Source organism: Mytilus trossulus, chromosome 4 (assembly GCF_036588685.1).
Source record: "Mytilus trossulus isolate FHL-02 chromosome 4, PNRI_Mtr1.1.1.hap1, whole genome shotgun sequence".
Classification (NCBI taxonomy): Eukaryota; Metazoa; Mollusca; class Bivalvia; order Mytilida; family Mytilidae; genus Mytilus; species Mytilus trossulus.
Genome location: NC_086376.1, coordinates 76,253,202 through 76,280,313, shown reverse-complemented (window position 1 = coordinate 76,280,313; position 27,112 = coordinate 76,253,202). Strand labels below are relative to the sequence as shown.

General features: G+C 32.2%; 1 protein-coding gene and 1 long non-coding RNA gene across 2 annotated transcripts; one reads left to right on the top strand and one right to left on the bottom strand.

The window, feature by feature from the left end:
• Positions 1-787: 787 nt before the first annotated feature.
• On the bottom strand, positions 788-11,964 carry LOC134714197 (ctenidin-3-like). Its single transcript, XM_063575440.1, has 3 exons — positions 11,851-11,964; positions 2,206-2,687; positions 788-874 (listed from the first exon to the last, which is right to left on the bottom strand). The coding sequence occupies exons 2-3, from the start codon at positions 2,684-2,686 to the stop codon at positions 867-869; spliced, it is 489 nt and encodes a 162-aa protein (XP_063431510.1). The 5' UTR covers position 2,687; positions 11,851-11,964; the 3' UTR covers positions 788-866.
• Positions 11,965-18,638: 6,674 nt separating this feature from the next.
• Positions 18,639-26,286, top strand: LOC134714196 (uncharacterized). The gene is made up of 3 exons (XR_010106509.1): positions 18,639-18,810; positions 21,628-21,846; positions 26,122-26,286. It is a non-coding gene; the product is annotated as an uncharacterized LOC134714196 (long non-coding RNA).
• The last annotated feature ends 826 nt before the right edge of the window (positions 26,287-27,112 follow it).

The window sequence follows — 27,112 nt, the reverse complement described above, 5'->3', positions numbered from 1 at the left end:
CCCGTCGATGTCTTGATGTGTATAATCGTTGAAAGGCTGTCTAAAATGCTCCACAACTACTTCCATCCATAGTTTAGTGGTTATATCTTCATAGCAAAAGACAAACCATATTATCAAAAGCGTACATCAAAAAGTTGTGCTTAGCTTACAGGTGTAAAAAGTAAAAACACAAAAATACCGAACTCCGAGGAAAATTCAAAAGGAAAATCCAAAATCAAAAGGCAAAATCAAAAGTCCAAACACATCAAACGAATGGATAACAACTGTCATATTCCTGACTTGGTACAGGCATTTTCTAATGTAGAAAATGGTGGATTAAACCTGGTTTTATAGCTAGCTAAACCTCTCACTTGTATGACAGTCGCATCAAATTCCATTACATTGTCAATGTAATACCACCATTGTTTTCCCCCTATTAGTCTTTGTTTTGGTATTACACCTACAGCGTCCCAAACAATTTGAATTCAACCAATGACGTGACTTAATTTTCAATTTTGAGTACGAACAATGAAATTACCAACAACCCTTTAGATTCTAAAACGGCGAATTGTAACTTGAAAGAACCAAATGAGCAGTGATAGAGGACATCGACGGTTTGATAAGAATGATATTTTGGGACTTATAAGATGAGTCGTAATTGATGGTAACAAATAAAACTTAAAGTGGATAAAGTTCTACTCAATATAGTCTTATCTTTTCCCCAAAAAATAATCTCTGCCTTTTGAATCTAGGTGTGCTACAGTCTAAGAAATTACCATAAAATTGGAATAGAAAAATTCAACATAAATTGAATGCAACTACAATATTTAATATAATGAATGTTAAAAGAAAATCATCCGTTGTCCGTTGTGGGAAAGAATCTGTATCTAATATCCTACAATATAAAAAAAAAGTAAACTGAAAAAAGTACTTTGTGCTGTAATTTTACTACTTGTGTTAACATGTTAAATTCTAAATTTTAGCAATAAACCAGTATTGTTTATAAAGACAAACTGTTTCATTCTTTGTTAACTTGTGAGTAATATTTTTGTCTGATTGTTGTCTCATAAACCTTTATCTATATGTCCTTTAATTCGTTTAACATGTAAACGCATCTTACAATGTTATTATAGTTCATTATCAACAAGTCTGGAGTGATGTTACTACCCATTATGTCATATTTTTGTTTTAATTAGATATATGTGTGTCGGATTTCAGAAGGAAATAAAAACTTTTCCTGGAACGTCTGTGTGTAACTAGCGTTATGTAAAAATAAGCTTTGAAGACAACAAATCTTTGATTCATATTTTCCTTTTGAGAAAGCATCTATAATACTAAAATGACGAGGTCCAATTTGTCAGCCGTCATCAGGTAAAAACGGCAAATCAAAGAATTCAACTTTATATATAGCTAATATAGGACATTGGTGTTGATTAAATATTACACCACTCCAGACCCTTTTGCAGTCCACATAAATAATATTGCCAATAATTAACAAGTTCCGGGTCGAATCCGATACCGATACCAATAGTATATTCACCTGTTACCTATTACCTTATCTGTATGTTCCGCATCTAACAGGCGCACCACCATACGGTGTATTTAGGATTTTGCTATATACACGGGTCATAACCACAGGGTTGACACTACTAAATTCAACCATTGTCACATTGTTCCCTATTGTAGTATTTTAATCAGTATGACTTTCTAAGATGACACTACGAATACTAAAAATTTGGATTTAAATTAAGGCGTATAGGTACAGTTTTCAATTTGTTAGCCGGCATGACGTAAAACAGCGAATCAATGATCAAATGACTAATATATGGCAATGCTGTTGATTAGAAAATACTCCATTCCAGGCACTTTTGTTTTCCAAATAATTAATATTACCAATAATTGATAAGTTCAAGGTCGACGGGTTCAAACAGAAAGCTTTTTAAAGCAGAGAAAACTGTGCATCTTATAATTGGCATGACTTTATCAGATAATACGCATAGTTCTATACTTTAATTCAGTCACGGACCCGCGATATCACGGGTGTGTTCTAGTATAATCTATGATGATTCACAGTAAGAAGCAATAAAGGAAAGGTAAAAAAGTGAATAACATATCCTTATATTTGTTAAAGTCACATAGACAAACCACAGCGGTGCAGCTTATAATTTATTGAATAGAAGTGAAGCTATAATTATATTTTTTTTAATTTAAACACAAATAACATACCCTTGCTACTTCCTCCTCCGGAACCACCCCCGTAACCACCGTAACCATCGTAGCCACTTCCGTAACCACCTTCGTAACCACTTCCGTAACCACCATATCCACCACCAGAACCACCAGATCCACCGCCTCTACCACCAGATCCACCATAGGTATACCACCAAGGCTGTCTTTCAACATATACATGTCCAGATCCTACGTATGATCTTCCTCCCCATCCACCACCACTTCCACCTCCCCATCCACCATCACGTCCACCTCCCCATCCACCACCACTTCCACCTCCCCATCCACCATCACTTCCACCTCCCCATCCACCATCACTTCCACCTCCCCATCCACCGCCACTTCCACCTCCCCATCCACCACCACGTCTTCCCCCACCCTTCGCTCCCCAACCTCTTGATCCACTTTTTCCTTTTACATACCTTTGGGCACTAACTGCGCTACAGAGGGCAAGCAGTAGACAAATTGTAATTTTCATTCTGCCAAAGAGAAAATTCATTTTCAAAATACATAATTAAATAGTTCGGTAGAATAAATAGACTTTTTAAATTGTATTCTGTAATTGATATTTTTAGGGGATTCATTTATAATTTCCAGACAATCGTGTAATAGATAAAAACAAAAATCGAGCAGTCCGAATAATAGTCGTACCGCAGCTATCAAACATGTCAAAGACAAGAGACATCCACTTAACTTATACCAATAATTATTATAATCACGAGTTCCTACGTTAACACTGGAATTTGAAAAGCTGCGTAACGAACAAGAACTCATTCGAGGAGAAGCAAATAAACAAACAAGGAAATAAATAACATTACACTTATGGACAAATCTTAAAATAATACTTTTATATGATGCATATGTTGTCATTTATGATTATGACAAAGTAAAATGTTTGTTTAATTTGAAGTGGGAGAGATCTGATAACCATAGCCCCAAACTTTCAACTATTCAATGAAAAGACGTTATCTATATAGAGGAACACATATTAAAAGATAATTCTCGTTTTTTCTTACTTTTGTTGATACATATGCCACATCTGAATAAAGAAACCAGTCGAGGATACTTTGTTCCCAAAAAGATACCCACCCTCTAATGAAAAGCACTAGTATTTTGTCTTTAAAAGTCTTTCTCTGTTATACTACATCTTGAAGGCGGCGAGGTGATTTATAGCTGTTAATATCCGTTTAAAGTGGACTCTGTTGGATAGTTGTCTCATTGACAATCATATCACGTTTCCTTATTTTATATTAAACAATATAATCTGCAAAGTTGCGAGTGTTCAATAAATGGTCATATTTTATATAAGACCCTTGTTTTCGTTATTTAAATGCAATATGAGGCCTCAACATAACAAACATAACTTCATTTTCGTGAGAGAAAAAACACTTTGAAAAGAACTTGTTTAAGTTGAGATATTTAGATATAAAACAAACATAACTGACGTTTTCAGCAATATTCTACAACAAAACGCCCATTGTTAACTTAGTCTTCTATTTACTTGTCAGGAGTATTTTTGGGATTAGATTTGTGAGTACTTTTTTACTTTAACAATGCCATGTGAAAACTCTAACAACAGTGATAAAAAAAGGTGACAAAAAGAATGTACAAACTGTACAAACATTGCTGGCAGCTAAAAAAAGGTAGTGACAAAGGAAATCCAGCAAAAAGAACTCACACAGATGTTTTAATGGATAGTAGTACAGATATGACAATTGAATTGTCAAATCTCCACCATGATTTAGATAGTATAAAGGAAAGCCTGGAGGGTGTTGTTAAACGAACAGACTATGACAAAGCACTGAAAATCATTGTAAGAAAAGATGATTTGGAAACAATAGTGACCTCAATTGTCACTAAATTGGTTGACAGCAGAAAGTTCAACATAAAAGTGATGAACTTCCCAGAAAACAAGGATAAAATTTTCATAGAGATCTTTAAAAATAAAATTGTTAAAGACACTTTGAAGATAACCATTCGACCTGACGAAATCCAAGCTATTCATAGGATACCAGGTAAACAAGGAGAACATAGACCATTTATTGTAAAACTCATCAACTCTGAAGTGAAATACCGCATTATGAGAGAAAAGAAAAACATGCCTATAAACAATGCACTTTTAGATTAGTTGATGATGTTACAAAATCCAACATGGAACTGATTACTAGACTCCGTGATAGTGATCAACTTTATAGCGCTTGCTACTTTAACTGTGCTGTATATGGAAAAACTGAAGCAGGTAGACGTTTGAAATTTGATATGTTTGATGATATTGATAAGCAACTGAAGTAGCTGGTAACTAATTGAGGGACATATTTTTGTATGACAGATACAAATTCACCTGAAATTTAATTATCTTTATATATAATATTTTCTAACACACCAAAAAAAATTATCCACTAAAATTTTCATTATTTTTATGATTAATACTATCATTATTTATTTTATTTTATTACAAGTTTGATCGTTTATATAAATATACATTGTTAATTTCCATTGTTTAATGCATTGTAGGCATACATATAATAATATTGCAGCTGATTTAATAGTTTTAGGTAAATAAATGGAAGGAAAAACTACGGTTTCTTATTGGTGCATTCTGAATAAAATAAAATTTTTAATTCTCATATACTGTTATACAAATTATTGATATCTTTAAAATTTTTATGATCATTTTGTGTTAGAACAAAAACTTCTTTGTGAGGGAAACTTATCTTAAAGGGAATATGGGAAAGCTTTTAAACAGATGCTGGATCTGATGGATTTACAGTGGATTTTTTCAATTTTTTTTGGATAGACATTGGTCCTTTTGTCTTTAGATCTCTGCAATTTGGATATGAGTTGGGTCATTTTTCAGATTTTCATTACCAAAGAATTATAATTACTTGTATTCCTATATAGATATAGATAGGAGATACATGGGTAACTTATGACCGATCAGCTTGATGAACACAGATATGAAAATAGCATTTGCAGTTCTTGCTGGTAGAGCAAAAAAGGTACTGTTTGCCATTATTAGTGACACACAAAAGTTCTTTATGAAAGGAAGATTCATAGGAGAGAACACTAGACTTCTATATGATTTAATGCACTATCTAGAAAAAAATGATATAGAAGGATTATTACTAGTAGATTTTGAAAAAAAAACTTTGATTCTATAGAATGGGATTTTTTAAAGCAGGCTTTGATTAGTTTTAATTTTGGTCCTTCATTTTGAAAATGGTTTCATGTGCTTTATGCAGATGCTAAGAGCTGTGTCGTTAATAATGGTAATATGTCACAATTTCATTAAGTCTCAGGATTAAAGATAAATACAACTAAAACAAAAGTTGTTTGGATCGGAAGTAAAAGATATTCTGACCTGGTTTTGTGTCCTGAAAAAAATCAAAGCTGGTCCTGTTCAAACTTTAAGGTTTTATGATTAAATTCTCTTTAGATCTTGATTGTATGCCTAGTTTGAATTTCAGAGCAAAAATCATATATATTTCAAAATTGTTGAAAAGTTGGCAGCATAGGAAGCTAACCCTACTTGGAAAGGTTACTGGTATTAAGACTCTTGCACTTCCAAAATTGATTCATTTGCTTATATATTTACCTAATATATGTCAATCCATGTTGAATGAAATCAACAGATCATCCTTAATTTTATATGGGATGGAAAAACAGAAAAAATCAAACGTGATACACTGCTTGCAGATAAAAAAGGAGGGAGGTTTGAAAATGGTTCATTTACAATCTTTCAACTTTTATCTTAAAGTCGGTTGGGTGAGGCGATTTTTTCAAATTTGAATGGGGACTGGCAAAATATTCCTAAGTTGATATTGAATAAATTTGGAGGTGCAAGATCTTTTTCTTTACAAAACTTCAAACTTTTGGAGATTGGAAACCAACTCAGCAATCCTTTTTTGGAAGGATGTCTTTCAAGCTTTATACTCATCTAAACCACATGTTAAAACTGAGGACAAGGAATACCCCTCGCTTGATATCTTGAATTTTGTACAAACAAAAGATTTACCATTACATAACAGATGGGGAGTTGCTTGTGTGCAAAACCTCTGTTACATTTTTGACCATCAAAGGAGAGATTTTTTCACATTTGATCAGATTAAACAAAAAATTCAGACAAATAATTGTATGCGCTATTACAGTTTGTTATCAAATATCCCTATGGAGGTAAAACAGTGTATTAGGGAAAACACTGATACTGAGAAAATTTTACTCATGATAACTTTTTGTTGAGAAATACTTTTGTATACTTCAGAAAGGTTGTAGAGATACATATTTGTATAATTTCCAATATAAGTTTTTACATAGGATTATTCCCACAAATGCATTTTTATTTAAGATTAAAATCAAAGATACAAAGTTATGTTCCTTTTGTAGATGTGAAGGTGAAACTATTAGACATTTATTATATGATTGTCAAGTGACATTAAATTTGTTATATTTGTTTTGTGCTTGTCTGAAAAATTTCTATGTAAACATTGAATTTAACAAAAAGAACTTTTTTCTTGGTTTTGAAGAAGAAAGCTTATTTTAAAATTTTCTTGTAAATTTTGCCAAAAAATACATCTATAAATGCAATCTAGAAGGAAAGCTCCCTAATGCAATTGAATTAAAAAATAGACTGAAAAACTTTTATAACTTAGAGTTATATACAGCAAGAAAAAACAACAACGTTTTTGAACTTGAAAAACTTTGGGCCCCTATGCTGATTATTTATCCTAAATGGTAGTCTAACAACCATATTTGTATCAATAAACTCATCATAGATACCAGGACTCAATTTAGTATATACGCCAGACGCGCGTTTCGTCTACAAAAGACTCATCAGTGACGCTCGAAAAGGCCAAATAAAGTACGAAGTTGAAGAGCATTGAGAACCAAAATTCCTTAAAGTTTTCAATATATATCTTTTTGACCTATTTATGGAACAGAGCAAACGACATGTAATATATGCATAGCACATGTAAACCTTTTTTTTCTATTTAATTATCTATAGATATTTCTATATAAAAAGATTGTGAAAAAGAAGAGAGAGAGAGAGAGAGAGAGAGAGAGAGAGAGAGAGAGAGAGAGAGAGAGAGAGAGAGAGAATCAGAGAGAATCAGAGATACAGAAAGAGATTTGAAACAAGTAATTTGTATTTTAGTTTGTTTATATCATGGTAAATGGTAAAACAATAGCCTTTTGTTGTTATATATTTGAAACCCTGTAACACCTTAGTCAGGTGGTGCTGAAAGGGTGATGTAAAATCCTGACTATTGAAAAAATAAATAAATAATAAAAAAAAAAAAACTTGAAATATGTAGCTATTGGACACATAAATTATTCTGGATATTATTTTTCATTTTGAGAAAATGGTTTAAAATGTATTACAAAGTAGCTGGTATGGGAAGAGAAGAACCATCATTTGGCCTTTAAAATTGCAGAAATGTAAAGTTCTACAATATCTTCAAAATTATGTCAATTTTACTGATAAGAAATACGGTCATATAATATGAACACTACAGACGGTGAGACCAGTACACTATGACCCCATGAACATGTAACAATTGACGTATTAAAATAGTTATGATCCAAGGTTTTACCCATACATGTATAATTGTTTATCCGTGTTAACAAATTTAAATATGATATATTGCAACAAAATATTTTTGGGAGTAAAATTTATAAATATATATCAAAATGTATTATCTTGGCATATTTATAATTTTCAGTCGTAAAACGAATGTCTAAGACACAATAAAAATTATTAAGACTGAAATTTGACAGACTTATGTCTTATGAATAAATAGAGTATGTAACTTTAGATATTTATAAAACTTTTTGATTTTCGCATATAGGCTCGAAAATTTTGTTAAAATTTTACCCAATCCTTTACAAAATACACGCGTTTTGAAATTAATCATACATGTATTCTGCTGACAAAATATCTGTTACATCTTTTAAACTTCATACATTGTATTAATGGCTTGTTCGTTCAAATGATATGAAATGTTTACAAAAACAATTCTTTCAAAAAAATATACCAAGATATGTTTATTCATTTACCAATTTTAATATGATTTTTAGCGTTATATTTATAATTGCTATGTATCGAACAAATGGAAAATATTAATTAATATTTTCAAAACTAGTTTTAATTTTCATATGCCTATCAAAGTCATTTAAGAAATTGCAAATTTTCATGATTTGAGGAACTCACTGACAGATGTTTAATCTGCATAAAGAAGTTTAAAGATTATCTTCTGAAAAAAGCAAAATTCGAAAATATAATTTATATCCAATCCCATCTTGTGATCTTATTGAGGAAACAGTAGTTTACCGATGTTCAAATCTAAATAAATCAATTACGAAGACAGATCAAGGTAACAAATCTGATGAATCCAAAAGGAGCCAGACCGTGTGCGTCGTATGGTAAACGTTTACGACTATGCATGCATCACCCGTATTGCGAATCCTTACTTAGTCATAATGTCACAATCGTGAATAGAAACAAAAGTCGATTAAATAAAAAATTTACTGTACGACTATTCTGGTATCTAAAGATCTAAGACTGCGAAAACTTGTCGATAGTGAGTACAACTCAGACACATCTAAAACGTATGTTAAATTATTAAAATACCGTTAAAGATAGTGAGTACGACACGGACACATCTAAAACTATGTTAAACTATTAAAATACTGGTATGGTGAATCTAGATAGTGAGTACGACACAGACACATCTAAAACGTATGTTAAACTATTAAAATACTGTTATGGTGAATCTAGATAGTGAGTACGACACAGACACATCTAAAACTATGTTAAACTATTAAAATACTGTTATGATGAATCTAAACATTTCATAATTTAGAAGATTAAAGTAGTTAATTTATGGTTGATTAGTATTCACAAGGATTTTTATCAATTATACTGTCTGGTTATTTTATTAACGATTAAAGTTCTGATCTATGTAATAGAAACAGCAATCACAAAACTATCCACTGACAGCTGCATTGTTTGTCCTTAAAATAAAAAGATAAAGAAAGAGTTGTAAGTAATATAAATGTTTAGGAGATAACTGTATTGTATTTTAAGCTCCGACGGCATCAATTGGGGATTTGATGGTCGCAAATTAAGTTTACTGGCGACGCGTTAGCGGAGACAGTAAACGGGTATTTGCGACCATCAAATCCCCAATTGATGCCGTCGGAGCTTAAAATACAATACTGTTATCTCCATTCTAATGAAACTGAAAGAAAACAACGTTAAAACACGTAATTAAAATCTGTCATATGTCGTCTGCGCTTGCGCGTACGTCCCATAGCATCAATTGTCAATTGATGCCATGTAAAAAAAGTGACGTTATCCAATCAAAATGAACGTTACAAACGTCGTTGCATTATACTTAAAGATACTTAAAGATGTTTTCCGGTACAGGATCCTCACGGCTCCTCTTCACCAGACTCATATATTAGGTCATTATTATTACTGTTACTGCTGCTTCCGGTTATAACTGCGCGGTAATCAGAATAATATAGTTCCTCATTTTTCCAATGATTGTCTAGTCTGTTTTTAAAGGCATTAACAGACGGTGCCATAACCACTTTTTCTGGTAGTTTATTCCAGGTTTTAGCTATTCTCACTGTAAAGCTATTTTTCCTTAGATTAGTATTAAACCTTTGGTGCATGATTTTAATGCTGTTTGTTCTTGTACTGTGTCTATTCTCTGTACTCGACATTAATTTAAGGAAAGTACTAGTTTCCGGGTCATATTTATTGTGTATAATCTTATAAGTCTCAATCATGTCCCCTCTTATTCTTCTGTACGCTAGTGTTGGTAATTTTAATTTCTTTAGTCTTTCTTCGTAGCTTAGGTTTTTAAGTCCAGGTATTTGTTTCGTAGCTCTCTTTTGTACACTTTCAATTTTATCGATATATTTTTTCTTAAAAGGTGCCCATACTGAACTAGCGTAATCTAGATGTGTTCTTACAAGTGTTTTATATAGTGGAATAAAGATTTCTGCATTTAGATTTTTGAAAGATCTTCTTAATGCCGCAAAGATTGAATTTGCTTTGTTTACTTTCTCACATATATGCTTTTCAAAGGATAATTCTTCATCAATGACTACCCCTATATCCTTCTCTTCTTTGCATCTGCTTATTTCTTTTCCTAGTAGATTATATTTTTCAATCTCTTGTTTTGACTTTTTGCTGATATTTATATGTTTACATTTTTCTGGATAAAACTTGAGTAACCATGTATCACTCCATTTTTCTAGTTTGTCTAAATCCTTTTGTAATGTTTCGTGGTCTCTGTCTTCCTTTATTATTCTAAAAATTTTTGTATCATCAGCAAATAAGTAAGCATCTGAGTTAAGTCCTTCCGGTAAGTCATTGATGTAGAGTACAAACAAGAGTGGTCCTAGAACTGAGCCTTGTGGTATACCTGAGGTTACTTCCTTCCATTCCGATGCTTCACCATTTATTGAGACTCTTTGTTGTCTATTTGAAAGAAAATCTCTTATCCAATCTAGTATTGGGTTTTTTATTCCATAATTTTCGATTTTCTTTAGCAGCCTTTTGTGTGGAACTTTATCAAATGCTTTCATGAAGTCTGTATATACACAATCTACCTCATATCCGTCGTCTATCGCCTCTGTCCATATGTCAATTACCTCTAGTAATTGCAATGAGGTTGATCTCCCAGAGATAAACCCATACTGCTTATTTGAGAATAACCTGTTTAGCTTCATATGCTTTATTATATGCTCTCTTATGATTTTCTCCAATATTTTACATACAACTGATGTTAGACTCACTGGGCGGTAAGTTTTTGCTTGCGATTTGTTTCCTTTTTTAAATATAGCGCTTACAAGTGCAATCTTCCATTCTTTTGGTACTGTCTTTTCTTTCAATGATTGGTTAAAGATCAAGCTCAAGGGTTCAACTATACTATCCATTGTTTCTCGCAGCAATCTGGGGTGTAGTTTATCAGGACCTGGTGATTTATCAATCTTTAGGTTTTTTAAATGTTTCATTATCATATCTTTGTTGATAATTAGATCAGGTACTTCATTTTCAATTTTTATTGGATTTGGTACAGGGATTTCGTCATCTGGTTCTTGTGTAAATACACTAGCAAAATATTCTGAAAGTATTTCCGCTTTTTCTTTATCGTCATCTGTTTTTGGAGATTTCGTATCGTTGGGGTCAGTGTGTAGGTCGCCTATACCTTCCCTTGTTTTTGACTTTGATTTTACGTAGCTCCATATTGCTTTTGGGTTTGCTTTTGCATTTTCTGATAATCCCTTTTCAAATTTCTTCTTTAGTTTATTAACTGATGATTTTGTTTTATTCCTTACTCTATTATATTCAGCTCTAATTTCTGGGTCTTGATTGGTTACAATTTTCTTTGACAGTATATTTTTCCTCTTAATTAAATTAATGTTTACTCGTATGCCATACGAGTAAATATTTATATTACTTACAGCTCTTTCTTTATAATAATGCTGTCATTTGCTTATAGTTTTACGTATTAAAACTGCATTGCCGACAATAACACTAAGTATAACTTTTGTTGACAATAGCTTACATTATACAGTTAATGTAAACTAAAATGACGGAGAAAATGAGCTTGAAAAATAGAAACTTACTTGATTCTTACTTGTTCCGCTTCGATATGATGACACAGTATGGTGCTGAATGTTTGATTGTTTGAAAAGCCTTATATATTGTTCGTTCGGTCAAAAAAATCAAGACGTGTGAAACATGTTTCAATAAAGAAAGGAAGTTTTAAGCCACAGATTTATAAATGAGTCTTTGTTTGTGACAATTAACAATCATTATCGATCAAAATTAAAAGGGAATGTTTTTCAACAGAATGCTTTTTGCCGTTAAAAAGATAAATGTTTGAAAGGCAAAGAATGATGGAGATTGTAGTTTGTCAATTTTATGGTCAACAATTCGGCTAAAAAATCCATTCTATGCTAATAAGGCATCATTTCAAAATCCCCGAAAGTATTTCTTTGTACTTTTTGTAACATTAAAGAAACAAAAACTAAATCATAAAAATGACCACAATGAATCAACTAAATATAAAACAGGAATGGCATAACATGATTTATTCATTTATTGTTATTGCTGGCTTTTAACTAGCTCTCATTGAATGAGAGTACTGTTGTACTGTGTATCTTTTTTTTTTTACTTAGTAGTAATAAATGCTTCGTATTGGTCAAACAAGTCACGCCATTTCTAACCATTTTTTATAGTTCGCTTGTTTAGTTGTTACACCATTGTTCGAGGTTAGGGGATATTAACACTAGTATACATGTTTAACCTCTCCACATTCTGTGTGTGCCCTCCTTGAGCTAAGAGCCTTGCATTCAGTGGTTGTCGATGGTTCATGTCTGTCATATTTGGTTTTCGTTTATTGGTTTTCCAAAGTCAGGTTTTTGTAATTTAGTGTTTCTTATTTGTATTGTTATGAATTGTTTCTTATTTGTATTGTTATGAATTGGTCCGCTTGTTTTTTCGTTTTTATTGTTTCACGTTTTTCATGTCGGGGCCTTTTAAAGCTGAATATATACGGTATGAGTTTTAATCATATTTGAAGGTCCTACGGTGATCTTATTTTTCTTTCATCCTCGTTATTTTGACTTTAATAGATAGGTGTCTTTTCGGCAATCGCTTTTTTCCACATGGTGTTCATGTAGTGGTTATTTTTTTGTCCTTTTTGGTTATAAGCTCTATGTTTCGGTTCTTTTACATTCTTGGCTTTCAAATATTCGACTTTGGGCGTTCCTGGTGAAAGTAAATCCTGAGAGGCGCTTCGGAGATATGACATTATTTACGTGTTGTTTACATTGTTTTAAAAGTATTATTTAGTTGAAAAGATATTTGTATTGATAAACGTAGAATTGAAACAAAAGACGATACAATCTTCTACATGAGAACTTCTTATTGCCTCTAGTTTGGAAAAAGTTGTGATTGAATTACAGAGAAAAGGAGTTTGCACTGAACAATTAAAAATTTTCTTATACATTAATACAGAAAATAACTAACGGGATTCTTGACCTTGAACTGGCACATTTAGATATTCATTTAAGAAGAATAGAAAGAAGCTTGCATTGTCCTTTACCTTCACGTTCCGCTATATTGATGATGTCCTCTGACTAAATAATTCAAAGTTTGGTTACTATGTTGAAAGCATCTATCCCATCGAACTTGAAATACATGATAAAACAGATACAGGAACGTTTCCCTCATATCTTGATTTACACATTTACATAGAAACTGACAATGAGGGTCGGTTGTGAACAAAACTTTAAAACAAAAGAGATGATTTCAGCTTCCCAATTGTGAACTCTCCATGTTTATTGTAGCAACATGCCAACAGCGCCTGCATATAGAGTATATAACGTCCAGCTAATGCGATATCCCATACCATTTCTTATCATGATTTCCTTGATAAATAGTTGTTGCTTACAAGCAGGCTAATATTCAATTGGAATTAAACAAAAGAAATGGAATTCTTTATTAGAGTAGATATGAATGATCAAGTTGGTATATTTGAATTGTTTACATCTGTTTCTATGAGCTTTGAATTTAAATGCAGGTTGCATCTTATGTACGTATATACATGGAGCATTGAGATATTTGTAAACTTTGAAGTAAAGACAAAGTCTCACAAAGCATTCGATTATGGTAGGTGCAAATACATGTGAATCTTTTTTGTGCATAAGCATAAATTCCACTGAAAAAAATCCACAGAACGATAAAAGATTGCTTATTTTAAAGCATTAATCTGCAACTCTGCCCCCGGCAACAGGTTTTTGGCAAAAATCAAATCGAAAAGAAAAAGTTGAGTACACCTTTCTATGTTCAGGCGTGTTTTAGTTGACTGTTTTGTCTTGAAAACGTATAAAGGAAAAATATTTGATACATCATCTCGCTTCATATACCAATATTTTATTCATTTAGGCTACGTATAGATATAATAAGACTACGAATTCACAGTACCACGAAAAAAAGCAAATGGGTCAAGTGAAATACGTTTCTAATGAGTCATAAGAACAGAGTAATTTTATTAAACACTGTGCGGGACAAATTTGCCATTCCAGAATTGGCAAATCTGACTCTTGTTTTAAAAGATAACAAAAATATTTTTTGGCCAAGTGATAGATAATTAAAAAAAAATAAAATTTCCCCATATGTCCCAACATGTCACTGTTGTCACCACAGCTGATTAAAAGTACATTTCCCATGGAAAATTTTTAAATTCCCATGAGAATATTAGAAGTTTCCATGGGAAAATTTAATGTTCCCATCGGAAAAGGTACTTTTCCCATGGGAATTTTAAAGCTCCCATCGGAACTAGAATTTCCCATGGGAACATTAGTAGATAGTTTCTTCCCATGGAAAATTCTAAATTTCCCAAGGGAACTATTTGTTTTTTTCATGGGAACACCTTTTTCCCTTGAGAACATTTATTCTTCCGATGGGAACAATAATTCTTCCCATGGGAAGTTATATTTTTCCCATGGGAACATTTATTTATTTATTTTTCTTTTATTATTTTTTTCGGAATTTGTTAAAGAGCTATGAAATATCGCAATGGACTGATGATTACTTATAATCATGTCTGGAGCAGTTTAATAAAAATTTCATTTGAAAAATAAAAATATGTAATTACAATAAATTTAAGGTATTTCAGTCATACTTTTACATTCAAAAGTCTTTTATTATCATTAAATGATTGATAGAAACCGTAATGCGGGGTTCACACATTGCCGATTATTACTCCCGTTTGAGATCAGACAGCGATACGACACGAAAAGTGAAAAAGTCGGATTAGTATCCTCAATTATCTGGAATGTCCTATTATTGTCTGAACGCAGTCGTTTTAGTTCGTAACAGATTCCTACTGGTCGGGAAGGGTCCGAATAGTTCGGCAAAGCACATCGACAGTTAGGTGCGTCCCGTAACATTCGGGGAAACTCAGCCGATTTTGTCTAGTCGTATTACAATCGTGCCTATGTCGTGACAGATTCTGCTGTATCGGATCGAATTCCTAACAATGTTCGGTGTATTCGGGACGGTGTCCTGTGGAACGGGAATGATCTGGAGAAATTTGTTCGAACGGATAACTTCCGTCAGCGTCGGTTCACTGTCTTGTCACTATCTGATCTCTGTCGGATTACATTCGGTAGAATCGGGACGCAGTCGTGACAGACTCGGTCGAATTTTACCTGGCGAAAGATAAAAATCGGATTAGAAGCGGATTTAGCACGGGATTGTCGGGATAAATTCGCTTGGAAACGGTTGAATATCGACGCTTCCTGAACAATATCTGATTGTTGTCGTGATTAAATTTTTAAAGTTTGAATTTACATCCACGATTCATAGGATCTTGATCAGACTTTTGATAAATTTTAATCGGGAATGGTCCTGTCAAGGACGGCAATAAAAATCGTGAATGTGTGACCCCAGCTTAACGTCCAGCGCCGATTTTTTTCCAATTTGAATCACCTTTATGATCAATAGCATCGTGCATTTCATGTAATATTGTTCGCTGAACTGCCAAGGATCAGAGCCATGCCTGTGTATTTCAGTATTTAATTTAAATATAAAAAATATAAATCCGTTGTTTTAATCTATATACATGTACATGGGAAATCACGAATCGTGTTTAATATCGTTTTCCAGTTATAACTCGTATTTATGACATTGAAATCATAATTATTATCAATATACTTATTCTTTTTCATTTACGTAACTCGATTTGCGTGTTTTCTCCACTAGACAGATGTGCACTGATTTTTTTTAAAGTTTATGTCATTCATTCGGTGAAATTTCCAACTTCAATGTGTTACTTGTTTACAAAAAAATATTTTATTTGTTTCATTTTTCTCAAACGCCTTTGAAAGTCTTGTTAGATTTGTTTTTTGTGATCTCTAAGGTAAATATCAAAGAGAATCCAGAGTTTTGCATTTACAAAGACGGATGAATGGTATTATAGACACTTGTGTTTTACACGTATGCTGTGTAATTAATAGTTTAAAGGAATACGAATACTTTATTTCTCATAAAACTACAATTACCAGTTATTGAGAACATACATAAACATAACTTACTATAAGGTACAATTATTACATGCATGTGTGAACGATGCAATTAAATTAACTTAGAGGACTGACTTTCACATGTATAACTTTAATAAATTTAAATAGTTTTTCTAATATTACAATATTTGATGAGTTAAACAGTTGATCAAATTTATAGATATTAGGGTTTGACCAACAGTAGTTCGGTAAAAATTTCTTTCTAGTTTAAATGTTCCACAATTCAAAATGTAATTGTACTCGTCACCAATATAGTTTGAGTCACACAGACGGCAAATTCTGTCTTCTCTCGGTAAACCCTGCAACCTTCCAGACTCAATCGGCAAGTGGTGACTACCACATCTATATTTGCATAATGTATAAATAAATTTGTACGGTAAGAATGAAAAGTATTTTTCAAATTGTAAATTCTTTAAAAAAAAATGATAACATAAAGTTTTATGCGATTCTGCAACAAAAGCAAAGCATTCTTGTTGAAACTGGTCTTTGCGTTTTTGCTTTATATATTTTGACACCCATTTATCATCAAAGTGTGTATTCCATATATTGAACATAATCATACCGCAATTATCAAAAATATTTTTTTTTATATATGATATCCACTTAGTTTCTTTTCTGTTTTCATTATAATAAAAAACACAAGTTTGTATAATAATACAAAACAAATTTTACTTTCTTTTCCATTAAGAAGTCTTCTCTCGAAATTTATCATTTACAACTTTACAGACACAGTAATGGGGTATCTGCCAAGCTCTGCATACACCAGGGGCCTGGTTTTCGAAAGTATCTTATGACTAAGACATGTCTTATGATGGTCTTAGGACATGTCATAGTCGTAAGATATGTTTTCGAAAGTGTCCCAAGTTGCGATTTGTCATAACTGTTGTTGTAAACTTAAGACCCATCGCGACATGACTTATGATGGTCTTATGATTGTGAACTAAAATTTTAATTACTTTTAATGTAAAATTTCATGTTAATTGCATAAAAAACATTTGTTGTGTTTCTCAGTTAGTTAAATAGTAAAGATTTTATTTTTCTCAACTACGTGAATTAAAATTTGAATCTCCTGCGACATACAATTTGGAATTCTTTTCTAACACGTGGTTTTGTATAATACATATACATATTATTTTTTTCCTGGTAATTATAGTATTTGCACGGGCATTTCATTAAGCGGGTACTCGATGTACCGAATCTTAAAAGTATTTACAATTAAATAACAATGCATGTGATGATTAACGCGAAGTTCAAGATTTATTATATATCACAAACTAAATTTAAACAATTATCGACTCATATTTCAATTCCTTTTTGTATGAAATTTTATGTTTATTATAATGAAAAAAAATAAAACATTCGTAAATAATAAGAATGGTAATAATTATTATGTTCATACTTTTCATTTTTATTTTTGTTTTTATCATTTTTTAATCATTATTTAAAATAATAGAAAATAATGTCCACTTATGACAGTCATAAGAGCATCCTAGCTATGACTATCTTAAGACAGCTCTGATTTACATCCTATGACATATCATATGATAGTCATAAGATGATCATAAAATATGTCCTAAGATATATCTTATGACATATCTTATGATACTTTCGAAAACCAGGCCCCAGGAACATAAACTTTAGATATACTGTTCCTAGGCATACCAGAGACATATATACACATATATGTCTCTGGGCATACACTATGAAATTTGGAGTATCAGTAGACTGTTTTTAATGTAAGGAGCATAGTCGTCTTTTGCATCTAGATCAAAGACTAAATGATTTATTTTTGCGATTGCATACAGGTGAAATAACTATTTGATTGCTGGTGATTTCTTTGTACGAATAGAGACCAATTCGAAAGAGTTTTAATTTTCAAATTTTATTTATTTTATTTTTTGCCTCACTAGGTCGGTGAAAATGTTGTATACCATTTATTGTAAAATTGCGAAACTTGCATTACGGGCATATTCTATACTTCTAAGTTTGAATAAAGAATCTAAACTGTTTTCAAATATGGAATACGCAACCAGATCTCTGTAACCTTATCCATGTTTGAATTATGTTTCTGTGAAAGGCGGTTGATTGAGTATTAGTTTAAGGTAGGCGTGGTTTTAGGTAACTTTCCTCCAATCAACTGGCCTATTCGACAAACCTGTGTGCGCTGATGCGTAAAACTGGCTATGACATTGTAACGGCACATGTCTTACATCGGAGACCGTGCAAGGGCTGTATAGCCAGTCAAGGTCGTTAAACACGTCCATATATATATTACATCGGAGTATGACGTGCGTGACCAATGTTTATTGTAGTATGTCTTGTCATGTTGCCAATCTTATCTGATATACAAGTTTTAAAGATAGAAATTTAAATTCGCTTTTTGAAAGATAATTTAAGCGGTACGTCTAAACACCGATCAGGACCTCCTGAGTGCAATCAGGACATACAAAGTGCACTCAGGACATGAAATATATGTTTTTGTGAGTGGTGAAGGTATGCATTCAATAGATAGTTTAATTCTTCGTCTCATAATTTTTGTTTTGATAAAATCAGAGACATATAATATGTCTCTGATAAAATCAATTTAATATTTCAGAAGTTATTGTAGTTTACATCGGCACGCGCCGTTTTTATGAAATATGTCAGGCATGACCGATCATTATATTGAATCCCAATTATCATGTTGATTAGGTCATCGATCTTTAATAATTAGGAGTGATTAGTGATGGTACTAACCTCATACAATAAAGTGTGGCAAACAAACAAAACCAAGATGTCTTTTGAAAAATAAAGAACAATGAAGATATATTGTTTTTAATAATTGAAGCCAGTTGAGAAATATGAGAAATCTACATGTATTTGGGAAATTTTCATTCAATTCATTTCAATGTATTGTGAATTTGTTAAAGTGGTAAAAACAGAGATGTCAAGTAAACTTCCGCGTAAAACATATATATTACGGATGAATTTAATAACAAACGCCGTAGATGCAAAAAAAACCATGGTGGAATGAAGTTTATGGAATTGTGTTTGTAGCGCCGAAAAAATATGGATTAAAGCAACCTGTAATAAAAGTGCGTTACGTCATAATTATGTCCAAAAGAGGAAAAATTTCGATAAAATGATTTAAAATCTAAAATTTAAATCAGTTATCGGTAGTGCTCATACCACTGTCCGTCGTTATACTACATCGTCAAGTAATAGTTTTTGGTTTCTAGTTGAAATATCGATCTTTGCAAGTGATTGATTTACCCATAATCCTCCTTTTTGACGTCGACATTTAGGAAAAGCAGACGCATTTTTAGCCAGATTTATCTTCTAAAAAATCGGAACCAATCTGACATATAAGTTGTTAAAAACCTTATTTGTTTTAAAACTGTTTCAAATAATATTTATCAAGGATTTAATTGTCGTTTATTTTGACTCGATGGATACAATTGTCGAAGGGTCATGGCAAATTATGATTTTTAGCAGACGGCATGGTCAAGTTTTGTCGTCATTCCGAAAAAAAAATAGATTACTTCTACATCGAATTATTTCTACATTTTATTTCCGATATGCAATTTTTACGGGGCGCCGAATGGGACTTGTGGTTTTGTACAAAATTCAATTCTGTCATAACAAAATCATTTTTGTCTTACAAAACTATGTGCTACAGACTTGTTTTGTGAGAACTTCAATTTTGTGATGACAAAATTCATTTGTGTAGACAAAATTCATTTTTGTCATGACAAAATTAATTTTTGTAGACAAAATTCATATTTGTCATGACAAAAGTCAATTTTGTCTTAAACATATTTGCATACAAAATTGACTTTTGTTACCTGATATGGAAATTAAATCACAAAAGTCAATTGTGTACGGTAAGATTCAATTTTGTGAGACAAAATTGACTTTTGTGAAACAAAATTAACTTTTGTGAGACAAAATTGACTTTTGTGAGACAAAATTGACTTTTGTGAGACAAAATTCAATTTTGTCATTTTTGTTGAGACACAATTCAATTTTGTCATTTTTGTTGAGACAAAAGTCAATTTTGTTAATTTTGTTGAGACAAAAGTCAATTTTGTAAATTTTGTTGAGACAAAAGACAATTTTGTTAATTTTGTTGAGACAAAAGTCAATTTTGTCAATTTTTTTGAGACAAAAGTCAATTTTGTCAATTTTGTTGAGACAAAAGTCAATTTTGTGACGACAAAATTCATTTTTGTGATGACAAAATTCAATTTTGTAACAACAAAATTGACTTTTATGAGACAAAATTGACTTTCGTGAGACAAAATTGACTTTCGTGAGACAAAATTGACTTTCGTGAGACAAAAATCAATTTTGTTGAGACAAAATTCAATTTTGTTAATTTTGTTGAGACAAAATTCAATTTTTTCAATTTTGTTGAGACAAAATTCAATTTTGTCAATTTTATTGAGACAAAATTCAATTTTGTCAATTTTGTTGAGACAAAATTCAATTTTGTTAATTTTGTTGAGACAAAATTCAATTTTGTCAATTTTGTTGAGACAAAAGTCAATTTTGTCAATTTTGTTGAGACAAAAGTCAATTTTGTCAATTTTGTTGAGACAAAAGTCAATTTTGTGTAACAAAAGTCAATTTTGTGTAACAAAAGTAATTTTTGTGTAACAAAAGTCAATTTTGTGTAACAAAAGTCGATTTTGTATGCAAATTAGTTCACAGAAACCAAACTAAACTAATTTAAATACAAAATTGACTTTTGTCGCTTAATTTTCAAATTAGGTAACAAAAGTCAAGTCTGTGTAACAAAAATGAATTTTGTCATGACAAAAGTGACTTTTGTCCGCTGATAGATAATTTTGTATGACAAAATTTCAAATTTGTAGTATGATACAAATTTTGTTAAACTGAACTCATTTTTGTTGAACAAAAGTCACTTTTGTCCGTACAAAATTGAATTTTGAGTACAAAACCACAAGAGTCCCATTCGGCGCCCCGTAATTTTGACAATTTGAATTTAGTTCAAATTTAGAGCAAACTTCTAAATCTAAATTTATCATTATTTTGGTTGATTAGAGAAGCACGTTAAAAGTTAAGATGGCTGGATTATTGATCAATACAAAATAAAATATTGTTTACTTTACGATGGATGGGCCATTGGCATTGGCAAATCTTATATTCATTTTGTTCTCGTGCTTTGAGACACGATCGGCCACAGCAGAATCAGCAAATGCGTTGGTCTTTTTCTTTTTTTTTTTCTTTTTTTTTCTTTTGCATTGATTTAATTCTTATATGTTCATATACATATTTACATAATTTATCATAGCATGTCTTTTTCAGTTTTAAATGTTCAAGGTATCTGGTAGGAAGAGGCGACAATGTGTTCTACATAGGCTTAGAAAACTATTTTGCGTTCAAACATTGATGGAGATTCGAGTGTTAACATATATATAGAGGGTCCAGTAGCAACAACTTTACACAGGTCAGAGGTTATGTCTATGACTTACTATGGCTCCGGTATTCACGACCGCTACTTCTAGTTCTGCTGATGATAATCAGGTAATTTTCCAGTTTTTCAAAATCCATCTCCGTGTAGTAAGACAAAAGATAAGCTTGCAAGAAATGTCGATAAGGTAAAATATTTCAGGCGAATATGTTGATCTGGCCTTACCATTAGCTTATTCAGAGGCCTCTTCTGTGGATAATTAGAAAGTCGTTATTTCACAGGACTTGTGATACCCCCCAAAATAGGGGGGTCTTCCTTTATTTTTATATGTAAGAATGTGATACAGAAACAGGCCCCTTATTTTCATGTCTTGCTATTAGAACAGGGTTGCTTTTTCTTGCCCTGCTGTCGGGAACAGGTTTAATTTTTAAACAATTGAATTAAAAAGAACAGATTGGATACTGGATATTGAAACACGTATGTTTTTTGCTTGCATTGATAAACTGTTTGGTGACAGGATTTATATTTCTGAACTATTCTAGAAAATAAAGGTCTCTGGCCAGAATAAGGTATACATTTTACAAGCGTGTCTAGAACAGGGTATACATTTTCGCATTCTAAGCATGTCTAGAAGGTGATTTTTTTCCCTTCAATATTTCTGTTTAGAACAGGGTATGTTTTGCAATGTTTACTGGTTAGAACGGGTAATTTTTAGAAAGTGCTGTCGGCACAGTTATACCTGAAAAGATAGTCAGTAACTCTCCTCCCCCGGAATACAACCAAGACAGAAACAAAACAGAAATTTACACAAAAGATTTACGCAAGTACATACATAGTATACGGCTAGGCGCTAAGTGGTGCGCACTAGGATGGAAGTCGTACGATGAAAAATTTCGTCTCAGAATGTCACAGGATCCAGCTGGTTCTTAGGCTGTTGTTGACCCTGACTTATGGCTACTCAATATGTATCCTCCGTCTAGTATTGGTAATGGAATTAAGAATGGGGCGCTTAAAATGGTACGCATTCAATTACCCAGGTGCATGCGGGAAACATTCATGTGCTTATACTCATTCTTGTTTAAGTTGCTTTGAGGAACCCCCACTTATGATTCAGTGCCCCATACAAGACTATTTTCCTGAAGGCAGGCAGAAATGTAAGATTTAAGCAAACTAGGCCTCTGTTAAGACCGAGATTTAAGGCACGTGTAAGCAACTCGTTGCAGTATCCCGTCAATACGAACTCGTATACTGGGCAAAATATGAAGTGAATTTTTAGCAAATGCTATTACAATTGATCTTAAAGAGATATCAAATTGAGAATTTTTGTTATATTAATCTTATGTTTAATTTTGTATAGAAGTTGGATTGCATTGATTTCGAATCCAAACTGATGTATCATCTATTGGACAAAGGGTGGGCTCCAATAAACACAACTGAATTAAAATATTAAAAGAATGTAACTTTGGGGTTATACAAAAGTGTAGCTTCCTAGCTCCGACTGAGGGGTTTACTTTTGGCTTAAGGTTATCATATGAAAAGCGGGGAATAAAAAAAAATAATTAAACTACCGCAAATAAATTTAACGTAAATTCGTATGACTATCATGTAAAATCAATCAAGAGCTATACTGGGATCAGATACTTTTAATCTTATTAAAAAAATTTGTTAAAAGATAATTCTAACCTCTCAATTTAGCAGCAATTTTTTTTATTATTATTTATTAAGATTATATCAAAACCAAGCACTATATTTGATGATTAACAAGCAAATATCAAAGTTAGTAAGGATGTTGATTCGTCCTCTAGTATTGTTATTAATGGTAATTAATTTCAGATTTGAGCGTTGTATATTCCAGGCTCAAGTAATGCAGCTGCAGATTCTCTGTCTCGTTTTCGGGTGATCCGATCCCGTACATTGGGACCGGAAGCATTTATCATACCACACATAACTTTCATATGGTCATTTCGAAACTGGAATAGACTTTCAAATACACAATTTGGAAGTAGATAGTACGAAAAGTTTACACGGGCTTTACATTTGTTAAACAGTTTCGGGAAAGATTTCGGTCTTGCCAATGTATGGCTTATGTCCTTGCAGGACATTGTGCTTTTACTGCATATATTTTAAATTAGGATTTGCTAATTCAACAATACGTACACATCGATCAGCTTGATCTGGCTTAAGCATTTACAATAAGCTATATGTTTATGTGAAGACTTTACTCAAAATTTACAGTAAGCGTTGGTTTGGAGCGTTCAAGGTTGCTTCAGATGGACAGTAGGTTGACTTTTAAAGAGAGATATTGGGACGTAATTTGTCAATATATTCAGGTATATGAAGTTCTGCATACAAAGCTATGATATTCCAGGCTGTTTTTCGGTGGCTTGTCGAGGTCTTTTTTATATGGTTGGGGATTTGACAGTTCAAAATATGAGCAATACATGGTCTACAAATCATGCTTTAAACAAGACTGCTGTCAAAATTTACAAGAAATATGTAGAAACTCATTTGGTTTCAACTAAGACCGATCAGTTTGGTAGAGGGTTAACTATAGAATAGAGTATTTTAATATTAAAGTGCAACCTGAATTATAACAAACAATTACATTCATATATACAAGTAATTTTCAGCCAGCCAATTAGGCTTATGATGCACTGTACATTGTGTGTCATTATTGAAAGTTAAATAAATAAATATAGTTCAAATTTACACGCAAATTGTAGCAAGGCACGTTATCAGTTGATCACAGATTGTCAGTAGGTAAAACAGTTCAAAATAATATACAACTATACACATTCTTCCTGAGCAATTAGACAAATGTGTTTGTCCAGTGGCTTTTATTGCTTTGCTATTTGCCAGATAGACTTGTAGTAGGTGGACCGCTATTTTGTCTTTTGATGGTTAGCTAGTTTGACTAAATACCAATTTTCTATGTAATACTCAAAATATGATCTCTACATGTTTTAGGTATTAAACATTCTCGTTGTTCGTCGAACTCATTCAACATAGGTATGGACCTATAATGGTTACTTCTATAAATTGTGACTTGGATGGATATTTGTCTCATAGGCACTCATACCACATCTTCATATATCTATATATGAGAGAACTTGTGTTGTGATGGATTATCCAATAAAATATTTAGGACATTTGAAAGCGGGTGCGTATTTGCGTTACATATACGAATTCCCAGTTAATTGTGTGTTTATTGCCGATTCTCCTTAAGGGTTTGGATTGTTAGGTCGTCAATTATTAAGAATGTGATTTTAGAAGCAAGACAACGACCGGGAGGAGGTAATTTGGCTTTGAAAAGGTCGGAAGTGAAAATTTGATGGTAGGTTTGTTTTTACCGATGGATTAACTATCTCTAAGGTGAAGAATATTCTAATGCGAAGATTGGAAGATCCTCACAGCTATATTACAGTGCACATTGTGAAATGATATATTTAAAATATCAAACTAGGTTACTTTCATCATATTGATTTGCCTGTTACAACTTGATTTGGTCTCGAGTTTTATTGCCAAGACTGCAATGACGGTCTTCAAACATTGCATTATATATATATAGATTAGACCGTTGGTTTTCCCGTTTGAATGGTTTTGCACTAGTAATTTTGGGGCAATTTATAGCTTGTTGTTCGGTGTGAGCCAAGGCTCCGTGTTGAAGGCCTACACTGACCTATAATGGTTTACGTTTTTTAAATTGTTATTCGGATGGAGAGGTGTCACATTGGCACTCACACCACATCTTCCTATATCTATTTGACAGTTTTTAGTTGCCTATATATGTTCTTAGTGAACAGTTAAACGAAACATCGACATTATTGGGCTGTTTTATATCAATTCAAATAGTTGCTTGTTAATTTACAATTTATATCATATAATGGCATATTCATTTATCAGAAAATTATTTTAATCAAATTTTGCTTGAAATGGCACAGCTATGCGCAGCTCCCCCCAATTTTATTGGCGGTTGACGGTTCTGTGAAAATTTTAACTATAGGCTAAAATTGTCGCAGCACCGCCAATTTGGCAGATTTCGCTGCGCTTAGATAACATATTTGCAGTTTACAGACTTATTGTAATCGTATGATAGCATTAGCCTCTGATTTCCAGGGTTAATAGCTTATCTTGAACTTCCCCTTTTCATATATGGTCTGCCACCTCAAACATATTCGGCGATCATCATATAACATTTTCAAAGACACATATGCATTTTTATCAGTTAATTTTAGTTCATATATCTACATGTATCTCAAATTGCATTTCATATAATAGTACATATATCATATCACAAATTGCATTTCATATAACAGTACATATATCATATCTGTTAATAAATGCTGTCGCCATTTCCTGCCAATACCAATCTTGTTATTTTTTATGAGCATCTAAGATAAAGCGTGTCAACGTTCCAAACGCCAATACTGGTATAGTATGTAAGATGAATTAAAGAATTTAGAAGATAATCCAAAAGAATTTGGGAGGAAAATCGGGAAAATTGGAGTAGGAAACAACAGGCAAAGTATTCCAATGGAAATGAAAATGAAAGATAATCCAATATGCACCGATCCGAAAATTGTTTTAGATAAATGGAAATATGATTTTTCAAATATGTTAAATTCTGGAAATTTATATGAAGCTACCGAAAACGATGTCAACAGTTGCATAATAACCGATGATATTCTTGATAGTGAAATAACCAATGAAGAAGTTCTCAATATTTTTAAATTGTCATGATCAAAAGCGGGAAAATTTCCTGGTTGTGATGAAATTCCGATGGAGATGTATACAAATCAGACAGCTATAAGCGCCCTTACTCAAGTGTTCAACATTTGTTACAATACAGGAATGATACCGGAGCTATGGAGTAGAGGAATAATCACCCCTATACCGAAGAGTTCGACTTCCGACCCTCGAGACCCGATGTCTTACAGAGGAATAACATTGACGCCAACTTCATATAAACTGTATTGCGAAGTACTGAATTCAAGATTAACTATAAAGCTTGATGAACTAAGTTTTATAAATGATGAACAAAACGGTTTTAGATCTAATCGTAGTACTATTGATCATTTGTCAACAATTACAAGTATTATTGAAACAAGAAAAATGTGTAAACTGTCAACTTTTGCAGCTTTTATTGATTTCAAAAAAGCATATGATACTGTAAACAGATTTTTGTTATTTTGTAAACTTGAGTCAATAGGAATTAGTAGTAAAATGTTGAATGCTTTAAAATCTTTATATCATAAAGTACAGTCATGTGTTAAAGTTAATGGGAATTTAACCCAATGGTTTGATGTTCAATGTGGTTTAAAGCAAGGGTGTGTGTTATCGCCCATTTTATTCAAAATTTGTATTAATAATTTAGTAAAT